This window comes from Aspergillus sclerotioniger (genome assembly GCF_003184525.1).
Source record: "Aspergillus sclerotioniger CBS 115572 chromosome Unknown BO94scaffold_24, whole genome shotgun sequence".
Lineage (NCBI taxonomy): Eukaryota > Fungi > Ascomycota > Eurotiomycetes > Eurotiales > Aspergillaceae > Aspergillus > Aspergillus sclerotioniger.
Window position 1 is genome coordinate 410,523 of NW_020291014.1, and position 23,656 is coordinate 434,178.

A 23,656-nucleotide genomic window follows, 5' to 3' on the forward strand; every position below is an offset into this window, starting at 1 on the left:
ACCAGGGCAGACTGACAACTGCATGCGGAGGTTGTTGTTGCATTCTAGGGTTCTGCAAATACCCATTTAGCCGCCGATCGGATTCTGTCCTGCGGTTGATGGGATCAGATTTCCCGAGACCCTGTCTGGTTTGCGGGGTAAAGGGTTCGATTGTCAATTGTTACAAGAACTAAACTAGGCTGTTTTGGCTACGGGATGGTCCGTGGCTTGCCGTGAAGAGTTGCGAAGCCCCGAGGAATGTCACAGGCTCTATTCTATGTTTGTCTTGTATGTGCAATAACGTCTTATCGTGACTATCGTGTCCAGTCTACAGTCGCACACTCAACATCTCCATGCCAGCACCACATACTACCAGCTTACTTCCCTGGGTTGCATCGTGGATAATGTCCAACGAGGAAATATCCGCCACAGAGCTGTATCGCTCGGCTGCCTTGCTGATTTGAATCCGGTCCGGCCCATTCTTCCTCGCGTCAATGTCAATCCACCAGATCTTGACCTGGTGGTCGTTTCCGGAAGAAGCAACGGCGAGTCGTGCAGTCCCTTCGTTCGGGTTTTGGCTCTGGGTGAGAATCTTTGTCGCTGCGATGCAGGCTGCGTGGGCATCGGGGACGGCAATCGTGCATGCGGCATCGACGCTAGTGTCCAGAAGAGTGACTGTCATCGCATTGTCATCGCCACCGGCAACAATCAAGGACAGGGTGTCTGATACATCTGCCAGCTCCAAGCATTTGATGCTGTTCCAATGGATCTGGTAACGGTTCTCGCATGTAATGCTTGCTGGGGTTATTGATGCTCCCTCGACGGGCTGCTTCAGACGCAGAGACGATGACATCGTATAGAACGGCTCCAGAACGGTCGTCAAATCCCAGAGTGTAAAGTAGCCGTCTGTGGAAGAGGTGATCAGGCTCAGCGAAGAGCCTTTGCGCATGAAGCGTGCTTGTGTCAAGCAGTTGCTCATGTAGGTGCCATTCGCCAACAGGGTAAACCTGCCTCCTTCGGCTGATGAAGAATAATGGAAGATCTAGAGGATTAGCGTGGTCAGGAATTACTGGTATTGGCTTACCTTGATGGTGGAGTTCGAGTATGTCAGGCAGAGCAGGAATGCACCCTCTGCCTGTTCCTCCACATCCAGCACATCGAAACTTGTCACCCGAAGGTCGGACTTGGGATCGCTCTTAGGGCATGACGCATCCAGAATCGTCCCGAGTCCGAACCGAGGAATCGAATGTGTCCGCCAAACCAGAAACTGTTCGTATCCACCACTCGTGAAGAGAAATCTTCCATCCTTGGACCACCCCACACTTTGCAGTCCTGTATGATGCTCCCTCAGGAGCCGTAAACACTTGAATGCGCCCCAACGGCTCTCCAACTGTGGTTCACTGGGAGCAAAGATACGTACATTAGTATCTTCAGACCCTGTCGCAAACAAGGGGCCTAGTCCATCTGATTGCTGAGTTGCACACATAGCCTTCACTTCTCTCCCGTGGTTGCCGGAGCGCAAGGTACGACTGGCGTCCGGCTGGATCTCCATAGCATTAAAGCCGGATTGGATCCAAAGGAATGATCCAGCCCAGGCGGTCGCTTGGCTGGGCTGGAATGCCCAGGACCGCCGCCCCCCGTTACATCTGTGTCTAGCGACCTCGGTCTGTGCCGATTCGTTCCAAAGAACAAAATCCATGGGTTGGAACCCGTAGATCATAAGGTCTTGGGAGACCTTGTCGATGTAAGCTCCCTGGACTTCACAGTTGAAGGCCAGAGAAGCCAAATGCAGGGTTCGCATGGAAACCGAAGGCTCGACGCCTGAGATCTCCAACTTGTGAACCCCGTAGGCCCCACTCCGTCCACAGGTCAAGAAGTACGGCTGCAGGTCTTCTCCCTCTCCATACAGCGATGAGAATGATGCAATGTAGCTGAGTCCTTCGCGGCCATGTAGCTTGCTAGGGGGCATGACAGGTTCGAGACTCTCCGTCTTCGACACCCGGTAGAGCGCAAAATTGCCAGTCATGGAGCCTACTGCCAGGAACTGGTTATCATATACCAACGACGCAGATGTCACGCCAAAGCCGTATGGAAGATTCAATGCTATCCTATCCACAGACGGCTCTGCGTCTCCGGACATCGAAACCATGAATAAATCCGCTACCTCGGATTTAGGATAAGCCACAACGAATGTCAAGTTTGCTGACGATTCGGTCTGGTCATAATCAAGGACAAACAAACCCAACGGCCGTTGTCCAACTTCGACAATCCTCGTGAGTGACTTTGTGTTGTGATTGTAGAATCGAATCAGACCTCTTGCGTTGCCTAGAAGGGCCACGCCTTTCTGCGACAGACTGCCAACGACAGAGTAGGAACGCATATCTTCTTCGAAAAAGATCGTTTCCTTGAAGATGTGCTGGGTAGCCCGATTTTGGGACTTGATCTGGCCAATCTGGATCTCGCCACGAGCAGTCACAGCAACAAACTCATCCTGCGAGACAAATTCAAAGCCTTTGATAGAGGTCTCAACGTGGGGTTCGGGGTTTTGGGGGTCAATTGACATTCCGATTTGGTTGTGTAGATTGGGTAGGATTAGGGCTCCGTCATCCGCCTCGATGGTGAAATTCTTGACAGCTCCATCAGCACCCCCGGTGTAGATGACCGCTGCATTATCTGTGCTGCGCACTTCAAGGGACCAGATGTGTTTACCGGTGTGCTTGCGGATAGACATTCCCTCGTTCAGTTGAAACTGGGGCTTCTGTGAGGCCGGATCCCAAGTGAGATCCCACAGTATACACGTAGCGTCCTCGCCACGCGACAACAGGTTCAACTTGCCTGGACTTTGACCAACAGAGAGGAAATTTACTCCCCATATACGAGCCAGGTGTCCAAAAGCGCTCGCAATCGTTGACTCGGAGCCGAGCTCGCTGTCATGGGCTGCGCCAAAGCCGGTGCTTCGAAGCTCGAAACCATCTGTCGAATAAGCAGGCGCATCGTCACGAGAAATACGCTCGCAGTCGGATATGTCCCAAATCCTAATCGTCCTGTCGTCGCTGCAACTAGCCAGCAGCCGTCCGCTCTGCCCACCGCGCAAGGAATCAATGGCAGGGGATATCCGAACCCCGAAGATGGACCCTTCGTGCCCAGTGAAGAAGTGATGAATCGAGCCGGTTGCCTGGCCAGTCTCGGTCAAGAAGCAGGACCAGACAATGATCTCGCCAAAGACAGTTCCCGCAGCAATCAAGATGTGAGATTCCGAGAGGGCGATAATATCCGCGGAATAGAGGATGGTGTTGACTCCGGTAACGAGCGGCCGGATTTGTATGGCCTTTCCATAGTTCGACTGGTCTCCATCTACTATATCCAGACCAAGAACGGCATTGTGGGCCGTCAATACATACACCTTGGATTCTTCGTCGTCAGGCGCACACCCAGCAAGGATCCAATCCGGTCCCTGATACTCTGCACTTGCGGCCACTAGTCGTGGCTGGTACTCTCTCTCCTCACTTAGCACCAAGTCAAAAGCTCTCACGGACTGCCCTCCCCAGGCAACGAACTGGACATGTGCCTTTCCTGTCACTGCCTCATTATGACTGAGAGAAATGAACCCATGGACATTGTTTCTCTTGAAAGCTTTCAGCTCCGCAAGCTGTCGCCCGCTCCCTTCATCGATCAATCTGATATAAGTGCCTTGGGCTTGAAGGAGAAGCTTGACATCCCTCACCACCAGCGCTTTCAGCGCCGTTACGGGGACGCAAGTATCAATGTGCTGGAGAGGTCAATACTCCACTTCTTATAGTTTGGGACAGCCACTGACCTCAAGGGAGGGATGCATTGATACTAAATTCGAGGCACATATCTATAGATGGTGACTCCCCCGCATGGAGATCATCTCAAATTCCAGAATTTCCATCACTGTGAATATGCTTACGTAATGAATGGCGGGATCCGATGGTGTGGCACGTGATATATGCCAGCCTAAACATGCATCCAGACAAAAAGCAGTGCATCGTCTATTACAGCTAGAGTATGGTGACGGTTAGTTAAGGTAGATAGATTGGCCATGGACAAGCATTATAGATATCTTATAAGAGAAAGATATGGTAGGTGAACAATAGCTCAAACTCATTAAACAATGCAATCGTAGAGTCAGGCGTCTATGTGTTTTTGGTCTCTTCCAAGCATACGGTTACTTCTTTACTGTGCAATGCATTCAGGCCACTGTGGGTCTTCCACTGAGGATGGACTTGGTAGGGTTGCAAAGTTCTGCAGACTATTTACCTATCTTTTATTAGAACAGCAAGTAGTGGATACCAAGAATCTTGTCTGGTAACAAGTCGAGGTGCAAGGGCTTGTGCATATGCTCTTTATTCGTCTGTCTGGAAGCTTCCTGACCTGCATGAAGTAAATATATATTGTGGATCCGAAATGGTCCATGCGGTTATGTAAACCACAAAACACTGCATGCTGAAATAGCAGAGCGAATCCCACGAGCTACTAGCCTGTGCGAGATTCTCAAATAGCTTTAGCAAGGAAAGTAGGGTGAGGATAGTGGGACAGGCAGCTTGGATACAACTCTGGTGACGATGACTGGGTGGTCGGAAAGCCCGATAAGGTACAAAACTTGTCCTGTACTACCATCGAATCGTATCTCCAATAAACAGCCAAGTCACGAGGCCAATATAAGCAGAAAAATCTGCACTTGACGGGAGATAAACAGTCCCCACTGTTCGTCATGATGTTGCAGCATCACTAAGCAAGTGCCGCTGGAGCCGGTCCCAGGAGTTCTGGGTGGACGATCCGAATGCGGAGACGGTCGATCACCTGGGCGATGGCACTATCTAGACCTCCTATGTAGACCTCTATCTGTGCGTTATATGAGACTAAATTATAGTCTGCATCAATCTGGCCATCCCCTGGTTATCTCGATAGTTTGTCCCAGATGGATGGACTTGGTGGAAACCAGGCACAATACCTAGAGTGAAAAGACAATTAATTAGCTTAGAATATTCGCATTTGGCCTTGAAGAAAGAAATTCAACGCCAGCACCTTCTCAGCATAGCTCAAACTCTGTCTGACATTAACGAGTTGGCCAAACTCTCGCTTCATCTTCAACGGATCGAAGACGAGAAATCGATGACATCAGATATCGACGAGATCTTTGGGTCGTGATGACGTCGCGGGTGCTGGGGAGCCAGAAGGTGGTATATGAAGCTGCAGAGGTTTGTCTTCCCCTGCGAACCCCCTTCTTGGTGTTCCTTAGGTTCCTCTGGACTGAAGTTAATCTGCAGCTACTCGCCGCCCTTGATTTGCCAATTGCCTTGCGTCGAACCCGCCGCTCGTCATTTGATTCCTGCCTGAATCATCACTGCCTGGCCTGCCCACCGAAACGGGTTAGCCCGGCCCCGGCCCAGTCTCGACGTCACCAACAGCAACTCCATCCACAGTTGTGTCCAGCCCAACTTCCTCCACCCAAGCTTCAAGGGGAAAAGAGACCCAAAGCCCCCACCCCGGGCAGCAGAGGAAAACCGAGGTGTCATTGACCCATTGATCCATCCCTCATCGGCTCTCTTAAGCGTGGTTCCTCACACTAAGCACCTGGACCATCTCTTGTCTCGATCTCGAACTGGTTGCATTCCCACCCCTCTCCTTGATCGCTCTTCCGTCGCATCCCGTTGCGCCCTCTACCACACGTCACTCCTGCGCAAAGGGTCACTTGAAAGATACCGTCTCGTCCGATCCGCACAGATTTTATTCCTTCGTTCACTCCTGTGCCTAGCCTTTCACACACGAACAATTCACCATGCATCGCACTTACTCTATGCGCCAGTCGCGTCTTCCAACCGCCTCGCAAATCGAAAACCCTCCCCCGCCGTTGTCCTCGACAAAGACAAATAGACTCTTCGGAAAGGGCGGTTTCGGTGAGTGCTCTCCCACGGTGGCCGAGCCATTGGTATTGTCACTTGTGTCGAATACTTTGGACGATGCCATCTACTCAAGGACAGGCTGACTTTCTATGACTGCTTTACTAACACTGCTAGCTTCAGGCCATGCCTTGCGCAAAAACACGGCCGGTGCCTTCGGGCCCGACCTTGCCAGGAAACTCTCTCAGTTGGTGAAGATGGAAAAGAACGTCATGCGCAGTATGGAGATGGTGTCGAGGGAGCGTATGGAAACTGCTGTACGTTATGCCTGGATCTATAAATTTGCCTATTAAGGACTAACTCGATTGTGCTTGTAGCAACAACTCTCGATCTGGGGCGAAAACTGCGACGAGGATGTGTCCGATGTTACTGACAAGCTCGGCGTCTTGCTCTATGAAATTGGAGAACTGGAGGATCTATTTGTCGACCGCTACGACCAGTACCGTGTCACCATCAAGAGCATTCGCAACATTGAGGCTTCTGTTCAGCCCAGCCGTGACCGTATGTAACCTTTCCAAGGACATAGCCCGTCGATACTAACGCGCATGTGCTTGTAGGCAAGCAGAAGATCACCGATGAGATCGCCAAGCTCAAGTACAAGGACCCCAACTCCCCGCGCATCGTCGTTCTGGAGCAAGAGCTAGTCCGTGCGGAAGCCGAATCCCTCGTGGCTGAGGCTCAGCTCTCCAACATCACCCGCGAGAAGCTCAAGGCGGCCTTCCAGTACCAGTTCGATGCGCTCCGTGAGCATTGCGAAAAGGTGGCTCTCATCGCCGGCTACGGCAAGCACCTCCTGGATCTAGTTGATGACACGCCTGTCACTCCTGGCGAAACCCGTCACGCCTATGATGGATATGACGCCAGCAAAGCTATCATCCAGGACTGTGAGGAGGCACTCGCCAACTGGGTCACGTCCAAGGCTTCGGTCAAGCCCGCTCTCTCGCAGCGCTCCCGCACCCTATCCCAGCGTCACCGTGATACCCTCAAGGGCCGTGAGGGCGTCGACCTTTCGGGACAAGACCAGCCCCTGGGCCGTGACTCGTGGGTACCCGCGGACCAGCATGCAACCTACCAGCATGAGGTTGAAGACGGTGAAGATGTGGCCAGCACTGTCGATGGAGAGTCTCGGGGTCGAGAAGAGGAACGGGAGCCCGTCACAGTCTCGGTTTAAAGCAACTCACTCTTTGAACCACGAGTACTGACCAATTCTCATCTTTGTCTCTATATTGCGGATTGAGATTTCCGCTTAACGTGATGTTATCGTTGTTTTGACGTCTTTGTTCTTCACCCCACTGAGTTTCACTTACGATTAATTCAATCCCTAATGACGCATGTCCTGCCACCGCTTCAGCAATGTTGCTTCAGAACCAGGTGGTGGAATTCTGCAATAAAAGGAGACATGACCGGGTCAAAGGGAATTTCCTCTACTGTCGATCGAGTAATGTAATACTATACCACCGGCGAGGCGACGGAGACGGGGAGGATATCTATATTTGATGCTTTTCTATGCTTGGTTGAATCAGTCTTTTGGGATAGGAGTAGGTTTAATGAACTGTTCTGATGCCAACGTGTACTCCAGATAATTCCAACTATTACCAGACCAAACAACTGAATACTCCACATCAACCTCACTTAAACTATGAAGTAATACTCCGCGGACTTGCAACAAACCCGATAGGTACCAACACTGTATATAGCTCAAACCGGCCCCCAAACCATAGACCAATCACACCCCACTAATTACCCTATATGTCGACTCCTCCCCAAACACCCAATCCGACAGTAAACGCACGCCATCATTCCCACAACCAAACAAAGAACCTAGCCAGCCAAACAAAGAGACCACCATCCCTCCTCTATTACCAAAGAAGTAATTATCTTGGTTAGTACCTACATGCACTACATAATATAATACGATACAATACGATAAAATACACTACATCCATCTTCTATCCATACCACCAAGCACATACATATACATAATAACATTCATCCATCTAAGTAACTACATACTACTCCCCCCCTGAATTAGATAATGCTATTATATCTCATGAAAACTAAATGTAGTGGAATAAACATCACCCGACGGCCCTCCCCGACCTGACCTGACAAATAATTTCCGAAACGGGATACGGAGCGGTGGGTGATGTCACGGGCGCGGGCGGAGAATCGGTCGGTCGTCCGGTCGGGTCCATGCGGTGGCAGCCGTCCGGTCGTTGTCGGGGGAAGCGGATTCCCCGGATCTTGTTCTGCCCTGCCTTGGCCTGCCCAGGGCCTAAGATGATGGGAGTATAGGTGAGTGAGTGGTGGTTCTTGGGTATTTGGTATTTGGTGTTTGGTATTTATTTTGGATAGGTGTGATTTTCTTGCTACTACGTAGATAACTATCACATAGTGAATGTACGGAGTATCACTTGTGCTACTACCTATCTAGTTTGGTTTGTATGAAGGTATGAAAGGTTGGGATGTTTTGCTCACTGTCTGATGAGATGTCAGGAGTAAGATAAAGTATGCTTCATTGTCGCTCGCTCGCTGCCTTTGGCATGTACTGTGTATAGTTTAGAACCGTGTAAAATAGTCGACCACCATTGATATAGGCCGGTCAATGCATTCAACGAAAGAAAATACAATAGACAACTGTAACCTTCCCAGTACTCCGATTGCGGGGAGATATTTATGAAAGGGCACAGAGGACTCTATCCCTGACCCATCCCGCTGAAACTCACAACCAAATCGAAACCACGTCCATGGCCCTTGAATTATACCGAACCAGCTGAAGACGACCCGCAAACCCTCAACTTCGAACACAGACAGGAGATAAAAGAACAACGGAAACAGGTCATTACATCGTCATCTGACTCCATCCTAGGACGGACAACCAGCCTAAATGAGGGACACGAAAACAGATGCGAAAAGGGCCATCCGAACAATGAGCCCGGAAATAACTCATGCAGATCCCCCAGGGAAAATCGAACTGATAACGATGAGAAGCTCGAAAGAAAAAGTATGCGACTTCTTTGCTTTAGTCTTCAGTTGTCGGTGCCGACACCCTTCTTTTTTGGCTGGATATGTTTTTGTCCCGGTCCAGTAGCGTTGGTACCTTGGGACGTCAAGGCTGTGCTGTCACTCGGGGGAGCCAGTCGGGTAGAGCTGGCTTCATGTTTCTCGGTCAAGAGATTCTTCAACCATCGGTTCTCCATTTCGAGCTGTGCCACGCGCGCCTCAAGGGTGGCGTTCTTCTCAGTAGTCTCGCGCACTGTACGTTCGAGAGTCTGTTCGCGTTGTTTCTTCTTCATGCGAAACCTGGCACTGGCAGCCGTGTTTCGGCGGCGCCGGTCTTCTTCGGCAGCACGGCGGACGGACTCTTCCTGACCAAGGGCGGAGGCAAGGTGGTCGCCAGGAATTTGCGTGCTGTACTTGCTGTGGTTGATGTGGCCGTTTGGGGGTGATATCGAAGAGGAGACATCCGAGGGTGTCATAGCACCCCCGGGCCCCAGATCATCAGGGGGTCCATATGAAATAGGTGGATAGATAGGATGAGCTGAGTAGGACAGCATTTGATCTGGTATAGAGCGGTCAATAGGCTTATCACCAACAAGTAGGTAGGTGGTGAGGTCCAAGTCAGGAAGTAGTATAGACAAGGCAAGTGAAAGGGTTGATCCTTAGAACAAAAAACAGAAGCAAGGGAATCATGGAACTCTTGAAGGGGGTCTTGGATGATCAAGGGGAGTAAGCTCGGAATAAGGGTCCGTTAACGACAGGGCTCCCGACGTTGTCATTGGTGTGATGGATTGCGTGCTCGAATAGAGCGCTCAACCCAACATACGCATGAACACCCACCAATTTCTCGAGGGAACGAAAGAAAAGCTTGGAAAAAAGGATCAGGGAGGAATGAAATAGTCGGTGGCAAAAGGAATTTCACAATGAAGCGAAATTGACAGTCGAGTACCCCGTAGAGGCAAAGGTATAAGGGTTACAGAATCACGTATAGGCCATCACCAGGCAGCCAGAATTAAAAGACGCAGAGAGGATCATGAAGGGAATTCCGTCACGAGCAACAGGAAATAGCTGCTGCGGTTACATGCGCTCCCACAGCAGCTCAAGCAAGACAACCCATCCAATGCCGTAGGGCTAGTGAAATCAAAGCGAACCACAAACGGCGAAAATTGCGCAAACAATGCAGCGATGAGAGTCATAAATCTTAGACTTACCATGATACGGGTATCCTCGCACATCGATCGGGCTGCGTTCATCCTCGATGCTATCGTAGGAACTGACGGAGAGCCCGCCCATCCCTTCCGTCTGATCGTAATCCATGTTCAGATTCGAAAAGGCAGCCAGGCCGGTGGAATCTGCGTCAAAGGAATAGTGTCGACTTTTAGCTAGGTTAGGATCGTGTCGAGAGAGGAGGAAGTTGAAGTTTTCGAGCCTATCGAAGCTCGAGGCTGTCTGACGAGCGAGGTGCTCATCTGACATATTGGCTGTGGAGGAGGTATTTAGAGGGATTCCGGTCCTCACCCTCTAAATTAGGTTCGTTTTTTGGTATTTTTATTTTTCGTAACCGGTTGCCCCCAGATTGCTTTGGTGGCTGCGTCCCGGCAAAGCAAGAGCCAGAAGTAGTTTAGGTGACCACCGGCGGTACAACGATAGACAGAGACTCAAGCCAATGTCGAACCCCAGATCAGCCAAGGGAGGGGAAATAATACAGGAGGGCAGGAATTTCACAGGTCGCAGATTGGGTGACTTGTAGCAAAGATATCTGTTCTGCATTCACTCCATCACTATGGCATGGCCCGGGACGGCTAGCCACGTACGCAGAAGCACGAGCACTGAGCGAGGTTGTGTGGATCGAGACCAAGGGTGGCCAGATTAAGAGAGGGGGGTAGGGAGCCAGGAGGAAAGGACCAGCAACCGGACCATGTATCACCAGGACGAAAAGATGAGAAAACAGAGCGTCAGGCCGGGGAATAAGCACCAAGGACTGCGCAGCTGTGGTGATCGTCTCATGCCCGGGCAAGGCTAGCGGATGATCTGATAGAATGGAGAAATGTCGTGATCGCGCTCTGTGGTTGGCTGGCCACAACCTCGGAAGAGGCCAAACAATTTCACCGCTTTCGGGCGGACTGTTGCGGAGAGAGAGGGCACGGAGAGCGGGAAAGATATTGAAAAGTATCAAGGGAAGGGAAAGGAAAGGAAAGGGGGGAAATGAAATATAGAAAAGATTGGGGAAGAAAGTCTTCCAGAAAGCCACAAAGAAGAAGAGGGCCTCATGCGGACGTCAACCTGCTCGATCATCGCCCGGAGGAAAGGTAGGTAGTAGCCAAAGGCGAACGCCGTCCGAGTCCCCTCCCGCCCATCAAACGGCTGAAAAGGGGAAGAGCCACGGCACAGGGGAGTTGGTAATTGGAATACCGTCCCGTATCAGAGGTTTACTATCACAGCGTCCTCGGTGGAAGACACTGGGGGCATCGCCGTTACGCGGACCATACGGCGTCCTCGCATCTCCAACTACATCATCCGCCGCAGATTAGTGCGGTGGTCTTCGGTCTAGCTTCCACCAGGGGCTGGCGATGAGCCAATCCCAACCCCCGAGCCGCTCCTCCTCCCAGATATTAATATCGTTATTCACGCCCAGTCCACGCTTCCTGAGCCAGAACTCGGAACTCCACTGCTAGCAAAATGCGCCTGGTTCGAGCCCTGGGATGCTCCCGTTTCATTTCTCCCCGGAGCAAATCACAACCATTCAAACGCGTTGCCAAATGACGCGGACAACCCGGCCGTCAATTCCTGCAACTTTGATGGAATCTGGATAGCTTGAGGGCTTGGCGTTTCGGTCTCCTGAATCCATCTCGGTTCCCTGCTCTCTGCTCCGGCCGGAAAGTACCTACTTCTTTCCCCGCGCTCCACGGCGGGAAGTGACCTCATGTGCTGGTGTGGTGGCCGTACACAGTATTGGCTTGGATATGATCTGACCGATCGACTGTACTTCCTCCCAATTCCCAGACATATGCCGTAGGAGATCTGTCTCCAACTCAAGGATGGGTTGGACTTTTGACCCGATTTGACTAAGCGCATCAAAATGCTTCCTTTGCACCAGCACATATTGCACAATACCCGCAAGGTGCATGATCTTGATCATGCTATGGCCGCCAATTGCAATGGTTTCTCCTCGGGACCACAAATCCAGAGTGTTGACTGGCTAGAATGATGGTCCCTGATTTACGGAGTCCTCCGATGCCTCCCCTCGTATCCACTGCGTCTGGCTGTCAGCGAAAGGCTGGAACTCTGGGAGCACCACAAATCCCAAGGCAATAAGACATAGTACACGGTCTACGGAGCAGTCTCTACGCTATGGAGAATGGCCCTCTCCCCGGGACCCTCTTGCGACGCCACAGTGAACCAACAGCTCAACCATGCACACTATGTACGTAAAAAATTCCATTCGCATCGACGACCAAATAGATTTTTCCGCGTCTGACCCGACTAGCTACCCACATCTGCTGCGCCGTTGCCAGTCGGTTCTCCACTATGATTTCGTGCCTCGGACTGCACTGTTCTTACTGCCTGCTAAATCTATAATCGGTATTCGTAGTGCATACCGGTGGCTTCTCCTGTGTACCATCTGGATGTCGTGCTCGTCCAGTGGCAAGGCTGATTAAACCCATTCAACACGGTTCTTCTTTCCCTTTTGGACCATCGACTTACCCACTGTCGCCCTCCATCGTCCATGGTGGCATCGAGACCAGGCATAGTTCCAACGTGGCGGCGCGATATTTCGTTCCGGACCGCATCATTCGCATTTTTTGAGTTCATTGGGTCTTTCTAGACCTTTGAGGCCTTCGTTGGCGTCTTATACTATGCAAAGCTAGGCCTGGAGAGGTCGTAGAGTGCCAGCGTCTAATGCGCACTGCCAGAGAGAGCCATTTTCAATTTGGCTGGATCATAGATCTATGAGACCGGTTGGTGGGGAGCCGTAATCGTTTGTAAGCGCACCACAATGGCAGTTTGAAAGAGACGAGATCCATGGGCAGTGGCTGTCTTCAGTTAGTATGTGTGTCGCCGAGTCCAAGATGGTAAGGAATGACTGTCCCGGCTGCTTAACACGTGGACCATCCTTAGCGGCAGAGGTTACAATCCTTCTCCCCTTCGGCCATTCCTCTACATCTTTCATTTTTCTCGTGTATTTGCTTCTTCTACCTGGGCTGCCTGTGGGGGCAGGCAACCCCTGGCCTAAGACTATGGTTATCTCCTGATGGCGAGCATTACATTGACAGCAGAGACATGACAGTCGAGGCCAAAAGAACAACAGAACGCTGATCGTGTACTTTGTACTCCGTACTACCACCGGAATTGGCTCTTGCACTAAGCTTCGGGTCACTTATTGAACCGATAAGCATGCGGCTATCGGTCATTCCACGTCTGGGATGACGCGTCAGGATTCGATGCGTCCTACTGGGTACACTAGGCGACTCCAGCTCATCGGGGAAAACACTCTGCATCTTCCACAAAATGCGGGGAGATCGTGCATTCCTTCACAAAAGGTCCGAATGAGATGCGAGGCGGGCTTTATCTGATCCGACACTGGCCTCAGTTTAACCTTGGCTCTGCAACGGCTATAAAGATGGTAAGGCCACCAGTCCAGACGATCACTTGCATCAATTCCCTATCGTGTGCTTCTACTGATTGTGGCCTTCTGGCAATAGATAGATTTTATTCCTACTTAAAAGTATATATCCAACTGGCGTGGTGGACTTGAGACCGAGTGACTGGTTATCTCGAAGCATTCAATTCAGTGACGTTCGTACCTCCCGCGATGCGATAGCAAAAACGATGAGAGTCTGAGGCCCTTTGAGTCTATCTGACGTAACGAAAAATGCTACGTTTCCCATGTCGCAGACTTTGGGCAGGGACCTTGCCGGATACTTTCAGAGTCGAGGAGCAGCACCGCGTATTGGTAGAGACACATCTGAATTTATCAGTGCCCCCAAGCAGGTCAATGTTACGCTACCAGGGCATAAAGGAGAAATATTCAGCCCGGCCGAAACTAATTATACTGTGTATCTGTGAGTATCAGAGCGATGAGAGGCAAGCAATCGTGACATCTGCAAGCAAACAAGCATTGTTGGTTTATAGAGCTAGCTGACGGGGATAATTATTGCGATCTTCGAGCTATGGCAATTGATTCAATGCCTAGAAACCACGGACATAGGTCAAAGCGCTTGACTTTACAAGGACAGCTTCGCCACGGTGCTCCTCATATGGAATCAGCCGATCGAGTTGACTTAGGAAGACTGCAAAAGGGTGTACCAATTTACACAGAATCACTGTAGGAAGAGTCGGAGATAGAATCCTTAGCTGGAACCGACTGAGATGGAGCCATTTGGCGCCTACGAGGCTACGAGCCCGCCGGATACGGAAGCGACCGAGTGCCGACCGCCGAGCGCCTCAAAAGGCTCGAGACTCATTAATAATCTTGGCGATGACCCTCGGTTGGCCGTCAAGGGAAAAAAGAAAACTCTTGCCCGACGTTGGTCATCTGCTCGTGTTTGCTGGATATTAGCAGAAGGGAGCGATTGTTCACGAGCTCAGTATCTGACAGGTCGTCCCTACATTCTCAACCGTCTTCCCAGTTGCGTTGGACTTCCCCAAGGCGTTCCCCCTTTCCTGTGCCATCCGGAGGAAATAAGCTGCACGCCACTCAGCTCGACCCTCCAGCGCTAAGCGGGACCGGTTCTCCCATACTCGATCCATCGCGTGTAGCGCTGTCATTCGCGCGCCGTCAGCTCCCGAACCTCTGCCTTCCTGTATATTGCTCGTGCCGTTGGAGTGCCTTGAATTCTTAGTTTCCTGTTCGTTTTTGCCCCCTAGGTCTTGTGTCCTCGCTTCTTCCAGCCAATCAATCTTGGGCATGACCTTCTAGTGCTTGGATAACCGACAACACGACTGGTTGCTCGCCGTCTCCATCCGGTCCACTAAGCCCCCCTATGGGCCTGCCTTACTCATGGTCACAGTACCCAGCTGCTTGGTTTATACAAAGCCATGCAGAACCCAAAACTAGCTGCCGGATTCTCGCCCTCTTGGAGAGTGCAAGATAACCCTCTCATTCCCCAGAAGAGCGCGGCCTCCAACGGTCATGATCTAGGGATCCGCAGGCGCAACCCACTGGTAAGCCCATCCTTCCCATTTTCGGGGGCACCTCACTAAAGCTTGTTGTGACAGGCGTGTGAGGCATGTTACAAAAAAAAGATCAGATGCGAGGTTGAAGGGTCCAATGCAACATGTATACAATGTCTGCGTCGCAATACAGCCTGCAAATTCACCTCGAGAAAAGAGAAAAGAGAAGACCTGAAAAGGTACCCATCTACTCCTCGCCTTGATAATGAAGACGTTGCTAAAAGAAACCACCCAGGACGCACTATGTAAGAACTCTGGAAAATCGAGTTCGACAGACAGAGTCCATCCTCAGAGCCGCCGGTCTTTTTAGCGATGACCTAATGAGCCTAGATGATGAGCCCAGTGAGGAAGATGAAGATAAAAAGGTCGACTCCCGAAGTGACTCCGAGGAAGAGTCGATCTCTCCCTATTTTAGTCCCCGTGAGGTCTCTAGTAGGCGTAGTTCTGCGGTCTTGACCTCGCCTGGCTCGAGGGACTCTGATCACCCCCAGTTCCGTGCGCCAACCGGGGGAGACGCGGGTAATAGATCGGATGCAGCAGACGCCCGTCAGTCCATTGGCCCGAGCAATTTATCCAGTGTCCCTGAAGGCGGGTGCTCGACATCGCAAGTCTGTGCTCACACCCATGCTCCCGTGTTCAAGATGGATAGCCGCGAGGACTCGAGGTACTACGGTACGCCAGCCATTCCATATCCTATGTCTCCTACTTCAGACGTGTTGCTAACCTAACATTAGGTCGGTCCTCCTTCTTATCCATATTATCGCGGGAGGCACTTGAGTGGATTCAGAGCAAGACGGGCGAAGCCAAGCCTCTCAGCGTCGTATTCTCCGATTCGAGTCGAGACAATGCCTGGGATGCCTGGCGACCGGAGGTATTCCATGACCTGTTTGCCTCACAGGTGTTTAAGCCGCTGCCCCCGAGAGCAGAGGTCTTTACCCTGCTGCGCGATTATTTTCGCACGGTAAACCGCCTATTTCCGCTTTACCATGAGCCGACATTCATGCAGCTCGTGGAGTGGCAATACACCCAACAAACGTGCGATGACGCTGCCCGGTGGGCTAGCATCAATATCATTCTCTCTTTAGCTTACGAGTACCGATTCTCCAACTGCCAGAAGTCAGAGAAAGATAGGGAACGGGCGTGGCTCTACTATAAGAACGCAATGTCTGTCTTCGCAGAGCTTTCTCTGCGACGAACTGACCTCCTAAGCGTGCAGGCCCTTCTAGGCATGGCATTCTTTCTTCGTGGGAATTCCGGGACCCAGTCGGCATTACCGATCATCACGGCAGCCATGCGGATTTGCCAGCGGATGGGCCTACATCGCGACATTCCAAGACCTTACCTCACCCCGGTGGAGCAGGAGCAGCGAAGGAGGGTATTCTGGATCGCCTATATCCTCGACCAAAGGTAAGCAAATGAAGGCCTCAAAAACCATACTCTGAACATTGCTAAGTCTGAGCCCCTTTACAGTTCATGTGTTCGATCAGGAAGCGCCCCGGCCCAGCATTACGAAGACTTTGACGTCGATTTCCCTGCCGAGAACTCTGGGGATGCCTTTGTGAAAGCTCGCGACAGCTCGTTTTTCCGCCAGCTTTGCCAGCTCACCTTGATCAAGAGTCGAGTGTTCAGCAAACTGTATTCGGCCAAAGCCTTAGAAAACAAGGCGCCCGAGGAGATCTACGACAACATTCGGGAATTACACGAAGAGCTTGAGGAATGGAAGCGCGTCAATTCATTCGAATTTCGAATGAAGCAAAGAGGTGCTGGTGAGGACTTCCTGATAGGATTTGCTTCGGCAGGACTGCAATTCGTCTATTACAATACCATGATTATGATCCATCGTCTGCCTCTGATGATTCAGTTCGCGTCGGCGCACTACATCGCAAAAGGGGACCCTCCTCCGATGGATCACGATTTAATCATGCGAGAGGCAACTGCATCTTCTGCGGTTTGTGTCCAAGCCGCACGAGACACAGTGAGACTAGTCAACAACCTTCCATGGGGAGATATTGCCTGGATATGGTGAGCAAACCCAGATCAGTCTCTGCGGCGGTATTCGTCACTAACACCACGCAGGTCCCTATTGTACTACATCTTTTTGGCAGTGATGAACATCTTCGTGAGTATTCTACGAGAGCCACACGACGAGAAAGCCAAAGACGATCTACAATCCCTTAACATGGCGGCGACGTTCTTCGCAACTCTCATCCCAGGCGACGGGCCTTGTCACTACGCGCGATTCATGACGAAGATGTGTGCCAATTTCGAGCGTGTAGCCCGGGCTGTCCTCGAGCGAACCCAGAAGGCTGTCAAGCCGGAAACCAAACGCCACAGCGCGTCTCGCACAAACAGCACCTCCACCAAACCCACGCGTTCCACATCCCCTAACCCCTCTCACACAACCACCCATCACAAGTCCCACTCAAACCCACCCTCGTCATCCCCTGTCTACTCCATGAACATCGACATCCCAAACCTCGAAGGTCTCCCCCCGGTCAACTCCTCCGGCTACGTCATCCCCGACAACCTAAGTCCCAGTCCAACACCAGAACCAACCCTCTCCCTCCCTGCCACAACCATCCCCACGCAGCCGCTCTCTCAACCCCCTCCTCCCTCCCAACCCTACAATACCACAACAACGTCAACAACCCCCTACAACCTTCAAAGCACCTTCTTCCCGATAACAGTCAACAGCGATGGCTTCAACTTCTCTCAGCCCGAACTCTGGCAAATCCCCTTAACAGCAGACTGGGAAATCACACCACAAGCCCTAGGCAACCTCTTCGGGCCCGACCTGAACTACATCTTCCCAGAGCAAATGGGCACAACCGGCGGTAACGGCTTTCAACCTCAGCCTCAACCTCAACACCAGCCCCAACTCCCCACCCAACCAATGGCAATGGCACCAGCGCCCATGGAGTTCGCCTATGGCGGTCCCATGCCCCAAACGCAGAATCCGAATCAAACTCGGACCCGCAATCAGCAGCACACCGGGACGGGACAGCAAATGCAACTTAATGGAATGTGGATGAACGGGACGACGTATTCGAATCCCTATAACTTCCAGCCTTGAATAATCACCTTCCTATCCTATCCAGCCAGGCTGATTTGTTGAAATGAATGGGGCAAGAAATTTACATACCACATACCACATACCTTGCAAGCATGACTGACGACTGACTACATACATATCTAATTATCTATATCTTCTCGGATGGATGGATGGATGGAGGGAGGGAGGGATGGATAAATGGACTATTGTAATGAAAGAAACCGTAGGATATTTATTCCAGTTGTACAACACCAGCACTATTAGTAAACAACCCGAACGCATTGAAATAACCCCCATTCCATCCCATGAACCCATCGCCGACCAACCAAACGAAACACCATCCCCAGCCCACCCATATAGATAATTAAAAAATAACTACAGAACGAATTCGAAAAAGAACCCCCACTTATCCCTCGATGAATCCTTACAACAAGGTAAGTAAGACCACCAACCAGATCACGCCACTAAAACACCGCCCCAGTAAGTTTCCGAACCGCCGTACTCCAAACCCCACCACCCAGCTTAATATCAGGTATTTCCACTTCAAGGATACTCCGCATCTCAGTCTCCGAAATCCCCGCCTCGTTACCGGATCCAAAGCCGTAGACTTTACTAGCGAGAACATCAGTCTGGATATCCAGAGTGCCGATTTGTCCGGTCTGTTGTTCATGGTTGTGCAGGATTTGTGTTTTGACGGCAAAGTCGACGTCGATGCGGCGCTTGGTGGAGGACTTGGTGATGGGGCCGAGAAGGGTGCACCGGGCCCGGAGGGAAGGGGTGTTTTCGACGTCGAGAAGTTTGAGCTTGGTCACGCCGCAGAATTCGAGCATGCGGGCTTCTTCTTCCAGTTTGAGGGTGAGGTCCCAGGCTTGGGAGATGAAGTGGAGGAGTTGTTTGGGGGTGATGGTGGAGGGCTGGGTGGTTGTGATGTGGTTTTGGAGGGATTTGAGGACGAGGAGGGAGATTGGTGAGAGCTGGGGGGTCGGGATGGGGCGTTTGCTGTCGTTTGTAGGGACGTATTTCAGCTCCGGGGGTGGAGTCTGGGTATCGCTCGTGGTGTGGAATGAGGCCGGGTGGAAGGTGAGTTGGAGCTGGCTGCGGTAGGTCATGGTCACTGTTGGGCCTGCGGGGGATTCCTCCGTGGAGGTCGCTGAGATGATGCCCCAGCCTGTCTGGCGCTCAAGGTTGCGGACGGATTCTTTCAGCTCGCTGATCTCTTTGGCGCTCCAGCCTCGGCATTCTTCCTTGATTCTTTCCGCTTCCTGGATCTGGGCTGTGTATTCTGCTTTGAGCTTGGTGCCAGACTCGATGGTGTCTGTCTTGTCTTTGAGTTCGTCTTGCATCTCCTGGAGTTGTCTCTTCCTTTCCTCGATCTCCGCTTCTATGTCAACGAGCTTCTCTCTTGCACTGTGCAGTTCATCTTGGTCACAGTTTTCCATTTCGTCTGCGAGCTGTTGTAGTCTTGTGGCTTCTTCCTCAAGGGTAGAATGCTTTTCAACGAGGGCGGGAACGACATCGCCGAGAAGGGTTTCATGTTTCGACAGAAGATCACCGTCCGCCTTCATTTCCTGCACATGCCGGTCAAGTCCGTCTTTCAAACCCTCTAGAAGCTTCATGCGCCACTCGTACCACGTGGCTTTGCTGAGAAGTCTAGCGTGGGTCTTGACATTGCGGAATTGGTTGTCCATCAGCAGACGGATGTCGGGAGGAGCCGTCATGTATTCACGGAACAGTGGCGGATTGTCGGCAAAAGTTTCGGTTTCAATGGATCGAATGATCTGTCTGCCTTCAGAAATGTAGGATTTCAGTTCCCGACAAGACTGGACAGTCGTTAGTTAGACAACAAGAATGAATAAAATAGAAGAGCAGAAGCCTACATGCTGATATAGCTCGAGCATGGGTACGGTGCAGAACCCAGCTGCCACACAGGCTTCAAAGCTAGAAGCGCTTGAGTTGGCCTGACTTTCGGTCGAAAGTCTCATTGCTCGTTTGGTGGCGCTGTCAGGTGCAGTTGTGTGCCGCCTCTTTGTTGTTGTGAGCTCCATGAAGTGAATGTTGGTCATGTTTAGGAAATCCTGCAACTGTATGGGTTCCGATTCGGGGCCCGAATCTTCAACAACAGGTTCCTGTTCTTCCGTTGATTCGACGCCCAATGGTGACTTCGAGGACTCCAATCCAATTTTCGCCGGACTGATTGCCAAAGAGCTGCCTTTGGATTCCTGGCTAGGAGTAGTGCTCATCTTCAACGGAGATCCACTGAAAAGCTTGAGAGGAGAGCGAGCGGCGCGGCCAACTGTTTCATCCTTGGACGGTGGTGCAGGAAGCCTGATATTCTTCACCGGACTCACGTCCACACGGCCCCTCAGGCGCTTAGGTGTGTTATCGACGTCTTCATCGTCTATATCCAGCTCCACGGGCCGTTTACCGAGGACGCCACGAGCGGCACCAACATGCAAGCTCTTCCTACCACGCAACTTATTCTTTTTCGGTGTAAGGCTTGAGATCATGTCTTTCAGGTTAGCCGTGGGGTCTAGATTGGGGGGTGGGATATGCCCATCCTCCCGATTCTCCTCCTCTTCGCGTTCTCTCTCGACCTCCTCCTGGAGTTTCACGGGATCTTCAAAGCGCACGCCCTGTTTTGGCTGTTCCTGGGGGACGAATTGTGGTACCTCTTCACCAATCGACCGACGTTTGTCAAGCATAGCAGCCACCTTGGGTGACCCAAGCCCTTCTCTATCGATCCCAAGACCAGAGGACCGCCTCTTTCCATGGGGTTGCAGGACAAACAGGGGAGCGGATTCTCCTGTAGCAGCATTCCCGAAAAGGCTTTTGCGCCTTGGGGATCTTCTTTCGCTTGTGGGCACTGGAGGCTCCGGCTGCGAGAGGTTCTCGGGCGATGGACTTTTGAGATCCGTAGAGTTCGGCAATGTAGTAGCAGGTGGCGAAAGACCGCTGACCTGCGGCGTCGACTGCTTTGGAGGAGATAATGAATCCTTGTTTGGAGATAGCTCCGGTGTATGCGAAATCGGTGTGCTTGAGGCGGCATGGCTTAAGCTATACCTTGTACGTCTGGATCTCACACTCGCCAGACTAGGGCTCCCACTTTCTGAAGCAACAGCTGCAACATGGAAAGAAGCCGGTGATTTTGCAGGCGACTGCCGAGCGGACTCCTGGAAAGGCGAGCTATCCTGGCGAGCTGCATCTGGTTCAACTTCCATTGCTTCTTCGGCTTCATCTCTACCTTGGGGTTCTGCTCGAGATAGAATCTTACCCACCGCGGCCGTGACTTCCATACCCTCAGTTTGGTCCTCATCCATTGGTTCATCGTTCTCTGGTTCATCGTGCTCTTCGGCTGCGGGAAGTATGCCACCAATAGCTCCAGTGATCTCCATATCCATGCCGTCGTCCATGTCATCCTCATTGTCCCACTCAGATAAACTTCGTGGTTTGGTGATTGGTGTGAAGGATTCTGCTTGGTCGTGGTCGTTCTTGTCGGCTTCATTGGCCGTAAATGGTTTGCTCAAAACACCACCCACGACTGACGTGAACTCCATGGTCATCCCTTCATCTTCGTCGGCGTTGCTGTCGGCTCCCATAGATCTGGCAGGAGAAATCGGTTGCGCAATACCTCCGATAACATTGGTTAGCTCCATTGTTTGTTCGTCGTAGATGGTCTCTTCGCTAGTAGACTTGCGACGGAGTGTGCTCTGACGACGACTTCGCTGACCAGGCAAAATGCGTCCAATCGCATTGGTTACATCCATACTGAGGTCCTCATCCTCGTTGTCGCTTGGCGCATCCGCAACGGCCGGTTGACCGGCCACGGACTCTGAAGGTTGAACGTTTTCTTGGTCATGCCGGGCGCTGATATCTTCCCAGTCGAAACTTTGGCGTTCTCCCTTCTTGATCCACGGTTGAAAGGCACCAGTGATCTCCTGATCGGCGATTTCCATCGACATATCACCGTCGTCATCTTCTTCAATCCCGCGTGTGCCTGCTTCCCGAGCTGCTTGCCGTAGAGCTTCATTCAACCGAGCACTGGAGCTGGTCTCAGACCCATCTGATCGTGCTGTTACTGCAGAATGAACCGACATGTCATCCATACTCATCGCAGTACTCTCGCCGTCGAAACCAGAAGTTGATGAATTATCGTCATCGTCATCGTCATCGTCGATATCGTCCTGCATGCCTTGTAACCCAGTGTCTTCACTGCCGTCCGCCGAGCTCCCACTAAATGGGCTCGAAGACATTTCCTGCGAAGACATTGAGCGATTTTGAAGCTGCTGTAGATCCGGATACTGAACGGGTGAAAAGCCAATGTCTGATTCTGCGTCCAGATCGGGGGAAGAAGGAGGATCGGTCGGCCCAGCTTGGTTCTGAGGCGTCTGGTTTGCCAGGGAAGATGCACGCCTTGTTGAGTTGGAAGTAGACGAAGAGGTCGAGTCGTCAGGTATCTCCACCACATTCCACGTGTGCAATGTTGCTTCGGGGGCAAATGATACACGGCGGTTTGCTGTCGCAATCGGTCAGCCTAATGCTAAAATCAAAAAGGCCACGGCCACGTACCCATCGATTTCCGGCGCGCCTCTCTTTGTTGAAGGATCATCTTTCGCTCTCGCTCTCGCTGTTCCTTCTCTTCTCGCTCTCTTACGGCGGCCATCTCATCACGAATTGACTCGGCATTGAAGCTGTCGAAAGGATTGGCCCGGTCATCGCCATTAGAGGCGGAAGGTTGCGCCGGGGTGTCGAAGTCAATCAGCAGGCCCTCTTTGCCCTGATCTTGACCTTCACCGGTGCCGTCATTGTGGGATGGTCCGCGCGCGGGCGTTCGTCTGCGTGTTTCCTCAAACGTGGGGATGTTGCGCACGGGAGAGACGGGAACCGTGGGTTTCAGGATCGACTTGAGAGGAAAGGCTGCAGTAGACTTCAACGCGACGGGTTGCTTCTTAGTATGAAAGACGGATAAGGATATCGAAAGGCAGAGTGGGGGGCTACCTTGCGTCGATTGCCATTTGAATCCTGGAGCGCATCTAGACCACCAGGTCCCAGACTCTTACTGCGAGACTTCTTGTCTTTCCCTGCAAGCTTCGGGCGCTCCCCGATGGGTTGAGATGAGCTAATGCTTGTGGTCGCATTTTCCTTTTCAAGAGCAGAGGTCAACTGCGATCGAGGGACATGGGCGATAGAGCGACGAGATCGGGGGCGGGAAGACCCCGCGGAGTCACTTCGGGACGCCATGGGTTAAATAAGAAGGGGAGGACATAGACGAGGAGAAGGTGAAGCGTAAAAAACCTCCGGGCAAGGGTTCGAGCAACAACCACGACAACAACAACAATCATAACATGATGGGGCGAGAAGATCCGTCAATGATGGCCTCGACCCGCCGCTCCGCGCGTCACCCGGCCGCCGCTCATGTGATCGGGGGATGTAAACAAACCAAAACGGATAGCCCTAGCCGAGTCCCAAAGGAGGCTAGCGCCCCCATCGCACACTCACAGGACGAATATCCGCCATCCTCGAATAAATC

The 23,656-nt window shown here is 51.8% G+C and overlaps 7 protein-coding genes across 7 annotated transcripts; 3 read left to right on the forward strand and 4 right to left on the reverse strand.

The window, feature by feature from the left end:
• Nucleotides 1-243: 243 nt before the first annotated feature.
• On the reverse strand, nucleotides 244-3,814 carry BO94DRAFT_626556 (tRNA (34-2'-O)-methyltransferase regulator RTT10; the record flags this gene model as incomplete). Its single annotated transcript, XM_025617364.1, has 3 exons — nucleotides 244-1,021; nucleotides 1,064-3,748; nucleotides 3,797-3,814. 3 exons carry the CDS (start codon nucleotides 3,812-3,814, stop codon nucleotides 308-310), a joined length of 3,417 nt encoding a protein of 1,138 aa, XP_025464834.1. The 3' UTR covers nucleotides 244-307.
• A 1,947-nt stretch (nucleotides 3,815-5,761) lies between these two features.
• BO94DRAFT_537717 (uncharacterized protein) lies at nucleotides 5,762-6,157 on the forward strand. The gene has a single exon (XM_025612337.1). The coding sequence runs from the start codon at nucleotides 5,783-5,785 to the stop codon at nucleotides 5,987-5,989; it is 207 nt and encodes a 68-aa protein (XP_025464835.1). The 5' UTR covers nucleotides 5,762-5,782; the 3' UTR covers nucleotides 5,990-6,157.
• Nucleotides 6,026-7,504, forward strand: BO94DRAFT_537718 (Eisosome component PIL1/LSP1 family protein). The gene is made up of 3 exons (XM_025612338.1): nucleotides 6,026-6,160; nucleotides 6,221-6,404; nucleotides 6,461-7,504. Exons 1-3 carry the CDS (start codon nucleotides 6,101-6,103, stop codon nucleotides 7,072-7,074), a joined length of 858 nt encoding a protein of 285 aa, XP_025464836.1. The 5' UTR covers nucleotides 6,026-6,100; the 3' UTR covers nucleotides 7,075-7,504.
• A 1,428-nt stretch (nucleotides 7,505-8,932) lies between these two features.
• BO94DRAFT_522289 (bZIP transcription factor) lies at nucleotides 8,933-10,379 on the reverse strand (the record flags this gene model as incomplete). The annotated part of the gene is made up of 2 exons (XM_025610175.1): nucleotides 8,933-9,487; nucleotides 10,080-10,379. 2 exons carry the CDS (start codon nucleotides 10,377-10,379, stop codon nucleotides 8,933-8,935), a joined length of 855 nt encoding a protein of 284 aa, XP_025464837.1.
• A 3,707-nt stretch (nucleotides 10,380-14,086) lies between these two features.
• On the reverse strand, nucleotides 14,087-14,844 carry BO94DRAFT_180291 (uncharacterized protein). The gene is made up of 3 exons (XM_025605973.1): nucleotides 14,514-14,844; nucleotides 14,211-14,439; nucleotides 14,087-14,140 (listed from the first exon to the last, which is right to left on the reverse strand). The coding sequence occupies exons 1-2, from the start codon at nucleotides 14,811-14,813 to the stop codon at nucleotides 14,401-14,403; spliced, it is 339 nt and encodes a 112-aa protein (XP_025464838.1). The 5' UTR covers nucleotides 14,814-14,844; the 3' UTR covers nucleotides 14,087-14,140; nucleotides 14,211-14,400.
• BO94DRAFT_180223 (transcription factor domain-containing protein) lies at nucleotides 14,784-18,352 on the forward strand. The gene is made up of 6 exons (XM_025605972.1): nucleotides 14,784-15,068; nucleotides 15,123-15,256; nucleotides 15,313-15,749; nucleotides 15,812-16,484; nucleotides 16,548-17,099; nucleotides 17,154-18,352. Exons 1-6 carry the CDS (start codon nucleotides 14,943-14,945, stop codon nucleotides 18,148-18,150), a joined length of 2,919 nt encoding a protein of 972 aa, XP_025464839.1. The 5' UTR covers nucleotides 14,784-14,942; the 3' UTR covers nucleotides 18,151-18,352.
• On the reverse strand, nucleotides 18,339-23,469 carry BO94DRAFT_537721 (kinetochore-microtubule binding complex subunit SPC105). Its single transcript, XM_025612339.1, has 4 exons — nucleotides 23,125-23,469; nucleotides 22,696-23,053; nucleotides 20,007-22,642; nucleotides 18,339-19,949 (listed from the first exon to the last, which is right to left on the reverse strand). Exons 1-4 carry the CDS (start codon nucleotides 23,365-23,367, stop codon nucleotides 18,594-18,596), a joined length of 4,593 nt encoding a protein of 1,530 aa, XP_025464840.1. The 5' UTR covers nucleotides 23,368-23,469; the 3' UTR covers nucleotides 18,339-18,593.
• Between the last annotated feature and the right edge of the window lie 187 nt (nucleotides 23,470-23,656).